General features: G+C 48.9%; 1 protein-coding gene across 2 annotated transcripts in view; it reads left to right on the forward strand.

The window, feature by feature from the left end:
- Nucleotides 1-1883, forward strand: part of Ckmt2 (creatine kinase, mitochondrial 2) — an 18442-nt gene extending 16559 nt beyond the window's left edge. For both annotated transcript variants that reach the window (XM_004640934.2, XM_023700972.1), the window contains exon 10: nt 1621-1883. In XM_004640934.2, the coding sequence (XP_004640991.1) occupies nt 1621-1740 (120 nt within the window). In that variant the 3' untranslated portion in view covers nt 1741-1883. The remainder of the gene's footprint in view (nt 1-1620) is intronic.
- The last annotated feature ends 10411 nt before the right edge of the window (nt 1884-12294 follow it).

The following is a 12294-nucleotide window of genomic DNA, read 5'->3' on the forward strand; positions in this document are numbered from 1 at the left end:
TGTGTGTGTGTGTGTGTGTGTGGCCAGCTCAGCCCACCACGGGGCAGCCTGGCTGGCATGTGGTGCTGGGGGATTGAACCGTGGTCTCTGGGCTTCGCTTTAGACCACTGAGCCATCTCACCAGCCCTCGCCTCTAGCTTCCTGTCAAGCCTATTTCATCTTGCTCCTTAAATTGCATAGGGGACACTTGGCCTTCCGCGTCTGCTGCTTGTCACTTAGTGTCCTGTCCTTGAGAGCAATCCATTGTCCCACAGGTGACTCAAATGTCCCCTCGGTGGCCGAGCAGGATTCCGGCGAGTGTTCAGACCCCTTTTGCCCTCAGCCAGTCTTCTACCTGTGAGCACATGCGCACAGAGCTCTCCCTAAGTGGCCTCGTCCACAACGCAGCCAGCGGGCACGCCGACTACTTAATCTAACCACTGCTTGGAGCAAACCGTTGTGCTGACCACTGTGAATATTACTCTAAATTGCTTTCTACTCTTTTCAAATAATTATTCAGAGAACTTTAAAACTTCTTATTATGGCACTAATTTTTATTATATACTTTTCTCCAACGCTTGAGCATTTGCCTACAATATTAAATATTCTTCAAAACAATGCTTTTGGAGCTGGAGGCGTGGGTCAGTGGGAGAGCACTGCCCCGACTCGCGTGAGGTCCTGCGCGTGAACTCCGCACCGCAGCAGGCACAGCACGACATCCACCAACCAAGGAACCCTTACCACCCCAAAGGCATGACTTCTAATGCCCACAGCATGAGGATAGCCCATCATCTGATATTTTCCAGACTGTGTTACACTTGTTCAACGACAGCCCCTGGACCTGAGTGGGAGCGCCCCCCCCCCCCCGCAGCTGCTCTCTGGCCCACCCCTGGGCGTGGGGACACTGTCTGCGGCCTCTCTGAGAGGACGTGGGAGGGACGTGGATGCTGTCAGCCTCAGGTCTGTCCTTGCTCCAGCTCTTAGTGACCCTGCCCTTTACTGCTCACCCTCAAGTTACATCAGGCTGCCTAAAGCCAATATATGGAAACCAAACTTGAACGTATTTGTTTAAAAGAGGAATTTTCAAATCCATATCTTACGATCATTCACAAAGTTTCCTGTGAGTAATAAATTTGTGTGGCACAGGAAAGACATGATATTATGGCCAAATATGGTATTTAATTTTTCCCCCCAGAAAGACACCAGGGAGCGATCCAAGCTCTGGCACATTCGGTGTCTGGCGGGCTTTGCAGCTCGTCGGCGGTCAGAGCAGAGCACTGCTGAGGCGTCCCTGTGCAGCCCTGCTCTGAGACAGACTTCGGCGTTTTCCTGTAGAGATGGAGGCAGAGGTCATGCGATGAGGCAGAAGGCTTTTGCATACTGAACGAGTCCTCGCACGCAGAGCAGTGACCCACCTTAGCTGAGGAGAACTTGAGAGGCCCCTCCTCATCCCTCGGTCTCCTGTCTCTGGCCAAGGCCTCCGATGGCCCTCCGCCCACAACCTATTGGGAAGCAGTGCAGAGCAGGCGGCTGTGACAGACCCGGCCAGAGCCAGCCTCCTCATCCCGCTGTGGCTCCAGTCAGCCGAAGCCCTGCAGGTGCCTTAACCCACGTTAATCCTTCCTTCCCTTTGCTGCCCAGGTGGAGTTGGTCCAGATAGTCATCGATGGAGTGAACTACCTGGTGGACTGCGAGAAGAAGCTGGAGAGGGGCCAGGACATCAAGGTGCCGCCGCCACTGCCGCAGTTCAGCAGGAAGTGACAAGCCCCTGCCCCCCTTCCTAACTAGTCTGCCTGCTGGTACGACAGACATGAAAAGTCTCTGCTCTGAGAGTTTCTGTAGACTTGGGAAAATGTGAAACTGCAGATCTTTATCTTTACAATAAAACTCTCCTTAATAGCTTTGGTCTGTTCCTTTGATTTTTGATTGCTGCTAAGAAGGGCTAGCCATGCGCTCACAAGTAGCAACAGACAAAAACATTTCAGCTCATGGCAGAACTGTTATTCACAAGCCCATTTATACATGCACTGTGGTCGTCTTCACTACCCATTAAATGGTCAACCTTTGTGAGTCCCTTGCAGACACAACTCGAAAACAACTGATAGAATAATCAGTTTCCCAGGACCCAGACCCAGAGGACATTATTTCCTGCAAGAGTGGAAGCAAGGCAAAGACTGTCCAAAGGAGGACAGGGTCCTGCTCCTGCGGCATTGGCCCAGTCACTGGCTGGCTGAGACCCACGGCCGCAGAGGCAGGGCAGTCGCGCTCCAAGAGAAAGACCAGCATCAGGCTGACAGTGCTCCAGGCCTGCAGGCTCCGGGCCCGAAGGCAGGGCAAGGCGAATCCTTAGATGACAGGTCTGAGAAGACCATTAGGCTTTGCCTGGGTGGGGAGAAATTAGGGACTCTGAGGCACACTGGGAAGCTGAGGCAGGGGGACTGCAAGTTTAAGCCCAGCCAGGGCAACTTAATCATTTAGATCCTGTCTCAAAAAGATTAAAACAAAAGAGGCTGGGGACATAGCTTAGTGTGAAGTCCAGTACTGCCAGAAATAAAAGCAAAAAGAGGGGACCTGGCAGTTACAGGCCGAGGCCTGCCCACCTGGCTGCGACCCTGGAGGCGTGGCGCCCTGGGCTGGCTGCCTTCCAGGTTGTGGGAGAGTGTGCTGTTGTCATAGGAGATTTGGCCACAGTCCATGTGTATAGTCAGTTCCTCCAGAGCAGTCCCAAAGCTGAGGTCCCAAACACTGAGAATGTCTTTAGTGTAATTTAAGCTTCATCCTTTCCTCATCCCATGAATCCTTATCTGGAGCCCTGTTACTCTCTCATCTACCTGTGACATCCAAGGGGACAAAACAGAGGTGGGAGCTATGAATTATGTGGGCAGTTATGAGACTTCTCCGTGTGCTGGGGACAAGTCTTAGCTCAACTGGCAGGAATAAGAGAAGTTCTTCTCTCTATAGTAAGTGACCCCTGCAGGGATAGCTGAAGTAAATCAGTGCTGTCATGCAAGCCCTTGTCTTTCCTCCTGCTGCTGAGAATTATATAAAATGAATATAGCTGTGCTGGAAATAGCAGGCACTTCTCTCACTCTTGGGCAACCAGTTGATATGTGGTAGAAATCCTGAAGAGGAGCAGGCGGCTCCGGACCTCATGCCAGGCACCCTGCATGGATGTGGTTGAGAGCTGTATCCGAGCAGTGCCTGAAGCAGGAGTCACAGCCACAGGCTGTGGGCCGAGTTCTGTGTGGAGAGAGACGACGGAGCGTGGGCTGCTGCTGGGCGGAGCACACCGCCGGCCACCACGCTGAGGGGTCGAGGCCCGGGCCTCCCACGGTGGCCTGAACAGTGGTGCATAGATTGCTCAGCTTCCTCTTTGCAAAACGGGAATGATCGATTGTATGTGTCTCACCTGGGAGGGGCTTTGGAAGGACAAATGTCAATAGTATGTTTAATGTGCAATATAGCCAGTGCCACGGCTGGATAAGAAAATAAATCAATCACCCTAGTAATCCAGCTATGAGCATCTCTTCACACCCCCTTTGAGGCAGGCCAGCAGGACCAGCGGTCCCTCTTCTGGGAGCTCCTAGGAGCGATGCGGTAAGTGAAGGCGAATTCACAGAACTGAAGACACACACGCATAAGTGAGCCAGAGATGAGACAGACACACACGCACTGGCATTTCATGTTTTTCAGAAAAAAGGCTAAAAGATAAACATTGGCATAAAACATATGGCTACTGATGCGAAGAGAAAGTGGGACTCACAATCAATGCAACTCAGGCAGCCTCTTCCACAAGAACTAACTGAATGCCTACAGAGCAGGGCATTCCCAAGAACACTCGTGTTCTTCTCTGTTGCTTTTTGTTTCATTTTTTTTTTTTTTTCTATCTAATTCACTTCTCACGCTAGCCATTAGTGACCATGCAGGCATCCGCACTGGCGTGCTTGCAGCTATTCAGAATTAATCCCCCGGTCTCCTACGTTTGAAACTCTCGAGCTGCGGGCCCAGCTGCCTGCATCACCCGGGGCTTGCGAGAGCATCCTTCTCCCCACACCGCGCCAAGCGTTGCGGTGAGGTGGCTGTGCTTGCCACAGACGTGGTAATGAGTTACAGTTTTGCCACAGGAAATAAGCACATTGTCAATGGTGAAAGCAAAAGATTTTTTTGTGATAGATGAGCCCACTGAAAGAGAGGAACTCTTACCCAGTGATTAAAATTTGGAGTGAATGCCCCATCCTCCAGCCAAGGTAGTCATAGTACCCAAACAGGTCTTGTTAACAAAGGCGTTGTCCACTCAGTATTCCTGGAGCAACGGCACGAACAGAAGGGGGCTCTGGGCCACAGGGCTTCTCCTACGTGCCAGGCCCTTGGGCAGGGGCAGACAGCAGCCGGAGTTGGCCCGTGGCTGGGAAGTCTTCTTGGAGCTCTCCCACCAGGAAGGGGGCTGCTTGAGTTCTAGTCAACCACAGGTGTCCGCTAGGGGCCCAGACTCTCCTTCCCTCACAACCAAACATCAAAACGGCCCAAAGAGGTGGTTCTAGGGGCCAACAACAAGGCCAGCTGAAGCTCACCAGGGTGAGAGCCAAGAATTTGCTTGAGCCAGTAGGAGACTGCACACAAACTCTAGGCAGCTGAAGTTCAGGTCCCTAAGTGGCATCTCTGGGAGCTGAATTTTGCTAGGTAAAGAAGCACAAGAAAGGAAGCTGCAGCAGTGTGGTGGCACTACCGCCTTGATGGGTAAGAGCAGCACAGGACAAGGACTAGTTGCTCATCAACTATGATATGAAGAAGGGTTTGACCATGGCCATCGTATCTTCATGGCCTCAGGGAGTCTGCAGTTGGCCACACTGGGTCAGGATTCCTGAGGTGACTGCAGTCAGGCCTCTGGTGTCCCTAGCCTAAAGCTTCTTGTGACTTTATTTCAGTGTGTGTGTGTGTGTGTGTGTGTGTGTGTGTGTCTGTATGTGTGTGTGTGTGTGTGTGTGTAAGACATGGTCACAGAGAGCAAATTGGTCAATGGCCATGACTCATCCAGATGGCTGACAATGACAAAAGATCTACAAGGTGCTGTACATGGTTCCTGGGTAAATCCTGAGGGGATTTGACTGACCTTGTCAGACAGCAAAAGTCACATTTTTAGTTATGCAGGTCTTGCTTCAACTTGGCCTTAACCATCAAGCAGAAAAGTGTAACCACGAGGTATTAAAAGTAAAGCTATATTAGTATGCTGAGCTGCAAAAGGCTCAAGTCAACAACTTCTGACAATTGCCAGTTGTGCTGATAACTCACTACTATTATGGACTATTAGCCTATATTGGGTTACTTTGCTTAATCCAAGTACCTACAATCTTTGAACTGGCATCAAATATGAAAAGGTCCTTTAAAGACTTCTCCAAATACAGCTTCTCTAACAGCCATGGAACACTCATCTCTGGCAAAATAAAACAAAAAAAGGGGGATATATATATAGGGAGCCAGGGAGGCTAGGAAATGGATCAAATGTGTGTAGGTGGGACTAGGCATCGGTGCCTAAAGCCAACAAGCTACCTTAGTCCTGAGATAAACATCCTGTCTGGTTAGGGTCAGCTATTAGCCACTAGGCAACCTTGTATCACGTGTTTGTAACTTTGCAAAAGTGTAAATAAAAGATCGTGTTGTTGCAGAAAAAAAAAAAAAGAAAAAATATGTATACACAAGATAGTTAGAATAGATATACAGCAACTTTCTCTTATTTCATTGAGGTTTGTACTGATATTGTTTAGACAAGATTTCAAGTCTGCATCTTGTCCTCTGAATAATTACTACGAAGACAATATATAATGTATTAAACATTGTAACTGTCCTACTAACCTGTTTTGAAATTGTTTCATTGCTATTTTCTCTCTTTTTTTTTTTTTTTTTTGCTGGGAACCTGAGATTGAACTCAGGCCCTTGTGCTTGCCAGGCAAGCGCTTATTCTACTGAGCTATCTTCCTGGCCTATTTTTTTTTTTCTTAATAAAGTGAAAAAAAAAATCCTTTCTCAAAGGTCCAAACCTTTACATTAAATTGAGGCCCAGCCACTACCCAGCCACAGGATCAGAGGCAAATTATTTAACTCACTTGTGGTTTTATTTTTAAAATAGAGATAATTCTTGTATTCCAAAGATTTATGACAATAACTAATCCAAGGCAGTGAGCTGCATTTTTTATGTAACTGTAGCCTGTAATAAGTCAATTGTTCATTAGTCCCCAGTACAGGTGTGTGAGTGTGCAAGCGAATGTATATAAATATAAATAAAAATCTCATATGATACTTACCCGACTACTAGAGATGCACTTTGATGGATTTCTCGCTAGTTATACAAAGAAGCAAGAAAAATGAAGGGATTGAAAGCACATTAAAAGTAATTAAAAGCAGTAGTTAAGCATGCAGTGTTCTTTACATGCAGAGGCTGCCCCTCTCCCCCGTCATCCAGACTCTGCCCACTGCCCGCTCGCCTCGCTCTGCAGCAACACTGAAGCAGGTCCCAGTTCCAGGAGACAGCTGAGCGTTGCTGCCCTTTGCCAGCTGGAGGGCTCAGCAGCCGAGCAGCTGTTGGCGGCGCCCTTCACATGAACCATGTCACATGAGCCCAGCGAGTCCTCCTGTCCGGGCTCACACCAGTGCTTCCCATGTCTCTGGCCGCCACACGCAGGTCTCTTGTGTAGGTCTCGATGACCTCAGGGACTGTGCCACTCCCCAGATGACCTGCGTGGCATCGCTCATCTTGATGCAGGGGTCAGGATGAGGAACTGCAGGAGCTCCAGGGCTCAGCAGGCGATGGATTCCTTTTGCGTCCACAGAGAACTTTCTCACTCCACCTAATTTGTACTTGGCCTCCTTGGGTGCGTGACATGCACTGAGCAGTGTCAGGGATCGGATGGAAATCCTCCCCATCGTCTCGTGCTGGTGATGTCCATGAGGCCAGCAGGGCTGTGATATCGGTTCGGACTCTGCTGTCACACCGCGTGCTGGTCGTCACCTCCCTCCCTGGCAGGGCGTGCTGGGCTCAATTCTCCCGAGCATGCAGCCGCTCCGGGGCGTGGGGGCAGGCAAGGAGCGCACACAGGTCAGCTCATCGGCCTGGGCCTCAGAGCCCCTGCCCACTTCAGGTGCTTCAAGGGCTGAGCTGGGAGTACAGCGAGGCCCCTCGGTGGGTGCAGAGACTCCATTCATTCTTTTCTGTGCTTATGAAGAGCTAAGGGCTGAACACTACCCAGGTTCATGAAAAGTCTAACCCACAGACTGCAGAAACTCAAAGATGTTAAATAGGGGAACACAGAACAACCCACATCATGATAAAACTGGTGAAAATACAGGAAGAGTATTGTACAAAACAGAATATATATATACACACACACATACAGATAGCTAAGATAGTTATACTACTAACTTCTTTTAGTTCATTGATGGGAACATCTTGTGCTTATATTGTCTAATCAATCATGTATGCCTATGTCCTGTAACCTGAACAACTACTTTGAAGATAACAATACAAGATACATTAACTATTAATAACTTCCTATTTTTTTAGTGTATTTAGTGCAGGGTCTACAGAGTCTCACTACACAAATTAGATTTGTAGTGCTCCTTCCTGTTTTTCAGCCTCCCAAGCGCTGGGATTACAGGCGCGGGCCACCATGCCCAGTCTCAACCGCCACCTCAGCGTGTCCTGGGGGCAGGGCCAGCACAGCAGGCCAGGTATTGAACCCCGGCCTCTGCATTGGCCTAAGCAGGCACTTTAATCCATTGAGCTATCTGGCCAGCCTAATTTCCTATTTTTAAACAATAGAAAAATAGCTATTACATAGAAAAATACAGACAAAAATGACTGTGGACTTCTTATAAGATAGGCAGAGCAGACAACAAGGGAATTATGTTTTCAAGTGCTGAAAGAATCCTTCAAAACAGCCATTTACATTCAGCAAACACACTCTTTGAAAATAAGAAGCAAGCAATAAATTTTTCAGACAAACAAACATAAAACCCTTGGAGAATGACACCAGCTGACCCCTGGCATAAGAAATGGAAATACCTAACAACTTAAAGGAATAAAACCTTCCCAAACTCATAGATATGGTGCCAACAATAAGAGTTTTCTTGATTTTAAAAATCCATTTAAAAATAGCAGGTGGCTCAGAGCCAAGCCAGGAGCAACACAAAGGGTGGGTACAGCGCAGGAGACAGAGCTGACCGCGGGGCAGGCCGAGGGCCGGGACGGTGCGAGGCCCTCACACCACCGGAGGCGCACCCGTCCCGTGGGTCCTCGGCACGCCTGCGCCCGACACCACGCTGACCAGTACGAAGGGTGTAGCTCCAACGCTGCAAGTGAAAGAGTTTCAGAGGAAACACAGCAAACTGACAATGCTGCTTTGCTTTCAACTTCTTCAATTTTACTTTTACTTTTATGGTTTTAAATAGTATCCAAACCATTAGTTCACAGTTCCTCGACTTACAGCTCATTGATATATATATATTACAGAGCTTACTTTTTAAGTATATACATCAAAGCCCCTGCTTTTCAAAAATGCATTAGGCTCCTAGAGGCTGTTTCTATACTCAGTCTGATGAGCTGAGGAAGTCTTGTGTGCACAGAGCTCAGTTACCAGCATCGAAGCAGTGGCGAACGTAGCGAGCAATGGAGCTGAGGCCAGAGGGAAGACCCCGGCTGGGATTAGGAGCCGTGTCGCTGGGCCGGCTGGAGAGCTCAGCAGCACTGCACCTGTCAGACAAGCGCGAGGTCCTGAGTTTGATTCGCTGTATGGATAAAATAAAGCGCGCTGCTGCAGACTGGACACTCACGTGGTTTGTGGCTGCCCGAGATGTATTCCTTGGAGCTCAGCGGGTCGCTGAGGCCCTGAGCATGCTTAGGTGCGCTTCAATCCGAAGGAGATGGTGCCATTGAAGTCAACAAGGCGCAGGGAAACCCGAGTGGTTGTAGTAAAGTCTGCTGGACATTTCACACCCTTGCCTACGATTTGGCCCGCAGTGTGCTGCTCACAACACGCTCAGGTAGACAGGGAAGAAGCTCTCGTGCCGAGGTCGGATCGAAGTCACACAGTGCATTCTGCACACTCCCGGGCACGTCAGCATCCGCATCACCCAAGGCCAGTAGGGCCGCTTTCCTTAAAGCTGAGATCAAGTTATCTGTCTTTTGCACCTGTTTTTTTTGCAACAGTGACTCCAATTTCCTCATTACACTGCTGAGATAATGTTTTTCTGCCTGTTAAGCTGCCAACACTTACACCAACAGGAACTCTGGTTTGCATCTTTCTAAGAACACAGACCTCAGCCACCTCCTTACAGGGATCTGATGAAATTCGGCACAACACGAACTTGGGAAGGAAAGAGGCGCGTTTGCCAGCATGTCCATCTACAATAAAGAAAACCACAGGAAGGTGCGGTGCTGCGACTCTGAAGAGAGGAAGGGTGCGAGACAGCTGGATCCAGTTTTGAGCAATTTAATGTTAGTTAAGTGCTCCGTATCTGTTTTCCCTGCGTGCAAGTGAATACTGCTGCTCACGGGTATTAATGTGAAATGAGCATCACCACTCGCAACAATCTAGAAAGTTCTAGGGCATTAGATGCTTGATCAACAGTCTAGAAAGTTCTAGGGCATTAGATGCTTAATCAACAGTGGCTAATCTTATTATTAAAAGGCTTTGCTGCACAACAGCACTTCCTGCACTCACACTGATAACAGACTTTGTGGTAGTTGGGGAAGTAATGCGTGGATACAAACGACTTGATTTATAACTATCAGAACAGCTTCTTAAATGCTACAAGACGTACAACAGGAGTTTCATGAGAATCAGGATAAAGATCTGCGTGAAAAAAGGTTAAGTGCCATTTTTTAATTTTACAAGATGTGGTAAAACACACACACAGTGAAGTTTACATTTTACCCATCTTATAGAGTGTGGCTCGGTAGCACTAAGCCATCTACATTCATAACCATCAACGTCACCACCCTGAACGTAGGTGCGTAAAATGAATACCCCAGGAGGGAAGAGCAGCAAGACCTACGGACCGGACCGCACAGCGCGCCTTTGGATCAGGTCTTATCTCGCTTGCCCTCCTCCTCCAATGCGGCTTAGCAACCTACAGGCCAACACCCCCAGCGCGGGATAAAACTGCTGGGCCGCCGGCACTTCGCCCTGGCCACACCTCACCTGAACATGCCCTCGCGTCCCCCCAGGGAATCAGTAGCAGCTTCCTCAGCCGGTGCCACTGGGCCACAGCTTTCTCTGGAGTGTGGACTGCAGTGCTGGACCTCCTCACAGCTCACTATGTCCTTTTACGTGTTCCAGGACACATCAAGGCGACTGCACACTTTCCTGGTCCACAGATGTCTCTCAGAATATCTGCAGGACTTGCTTTCCCAGAATCGTTTATTTTTTGGCTGGCTATTTTCTCTTAACGAATGGGTTGCCTTAACTTATTTTACCCTAAGTCATAACTTAGAGATGTACAGGTCGATTAACCCTTATAGTAGCTACTAAATCTGGACCATGTATTCTGCCACTTTGTTCTTAGACCCTTTATGAAGAGCCAGCGGAGACCCTTGCTCTCTGTGCATCCACATTAGTTTGTTGAAAGGGCAGTCGGGCCTCTTTTTACAATGAGTGCCGAGACATTGTAAAAAGAAATTTCCCAGGCCTCCCAAGGACAGCCAGTGTATCTGTAACCCACACTAGCACATCATCCTCTCGCGGACTAGCCCAACACTATAGCCACTGTGGTTTATCAGGCTGTCTCCAGCACAGGCTGCTGCCTGCTCCAAGGCCAGGACCTGTCATTTTTATTTAGCACTAACCAATGAACACTCTTTCCAACGAACACCCATTCCATTTTAGAGAATCCTTTGGTAACTAAGGGTTGCCCAGTGATCCCTGAGAGTGGAAAGTCTGGGCCCCATGTCAGGTGTCCTTTTCCAGGAAGGAGAGGGAGAGGAAGAGGATGGGAAAGGACAAAATACGCACTTCAAGGAACATAAGAAAGCTTGCCAATATGGCCACCTACTTTTTCTCTTAGGCTTAAGTGTTCACCGAAGCACTAGACACCCTAGTGCCCAAAGCGCACGGCTGGGAGCTTGAACTTGAGGGGCACAGGAGAGAGGGATGAAGGAGGCCTCATCCTTTCTGACTAGTTTCCAGCTGTGTTCATGGCCATGTGGAAGCACAGGATACGGAACAGGTCCGAGCTTTCTGGGGAAGAACACAACTTCCTGTCATTCCTAGCCCTCATTGCTTAGCAACCCCCACCAATGGGTTTCTCCTGCCAGACACTCCGATGCCACCTTCTTTTAGTAATTAATGCTTGTAATTTTGGCACTGAGAACCACCATGCAAATGAAAAGCCGTTTTTATGTGCATGCCAGGTGACAAGATGTCATTGGCACTGTGTCTTATGGAAGTCACTTCTCTGAGACTTTGTTCATTGATTTATGAAACAAGGGAATAGGATTAGAAGGTATGTGTTTTTATGACTCTATATATGCTGGGCCAAAACATGTCTGGAATCAAAATCTCTAATAATGATTCTATACTTGATCTTAGCCAAAAGGTAGAGAAGTGATCTGATGATTCTAAATGTAACATATACTCACTGAAAAAATTTGTAAAACAATTGTGTAAAGAGGAAGGGGTTGGGGCAGCCAGATAGCTGAGCGGATTAAAGCGCCTGCTTAGGCAGATGAAGGGACTGGGATTTGATTCTAGCTGTGTAGTGCTGGCCTGGCCCCTGGGGCACAGATGGTGATTGAGTCTGGGTGTGGTGGTGCACACCTGTAATCCCAGCACTTGGGAGGCTGAAAACAGGAGAATCAGTGTGAGTAGTGAGACCCTGTACTAAAGGAGAAGAGGAAGAAGAGGAGGAGGAGGAGGAGGAGGAGGAGAAGGGGAGGAGGAAGAGGAGAAAAAAGGAGGAAGAGGAGGAGGGGGAGGAGAAGGGGAAGAGGGAGGGAGGAGGGAGAGGAAGACAGAGAAAGAGGAGGAGAAAGGAGGAGAAAGGAGGAGGAGGGGAGTAGGAGGAGAAAGGAGGAGGGAGGAAGAGGAGGAGGGGGAGGAGAAGGGGAAGAGGGAGGGAGGAGAGGGAGAGGAAGAGGGAGGGAAAGGAAGAGGGGGAGAGAGAGGAAGGGGGAGGAAGGAGAGGGGGAGAAAGGCAGAAAAACAGAGAGCAAGGCAGGGAACGAGGAGGTGGAGAAAGAGAAGGAGCAGAAAGGGGAGAGGGAGGGAGGAGGGAGAGGGAGAGGAGGAGAAAGGAGGAAGTGAGAGGAGGAGGAGAAAGGAGGAA

This window comes from Octodon degus, unplaced genomic scaffold (assembly GCF_000260255.1).
Source record: "Octodon degus isolate 3935 unplaced genomic scaffold, OctDeg1.0 scaffold00129, whole genome shotgun sequence".
In the NCBI taxonomy this organism is placed as follows: domain Eukaryota; kingdom Metazoa; phylum Chordata; class Mammalia; order Rodentia; family Octodontidae; genus Octodon; species Octodon degus.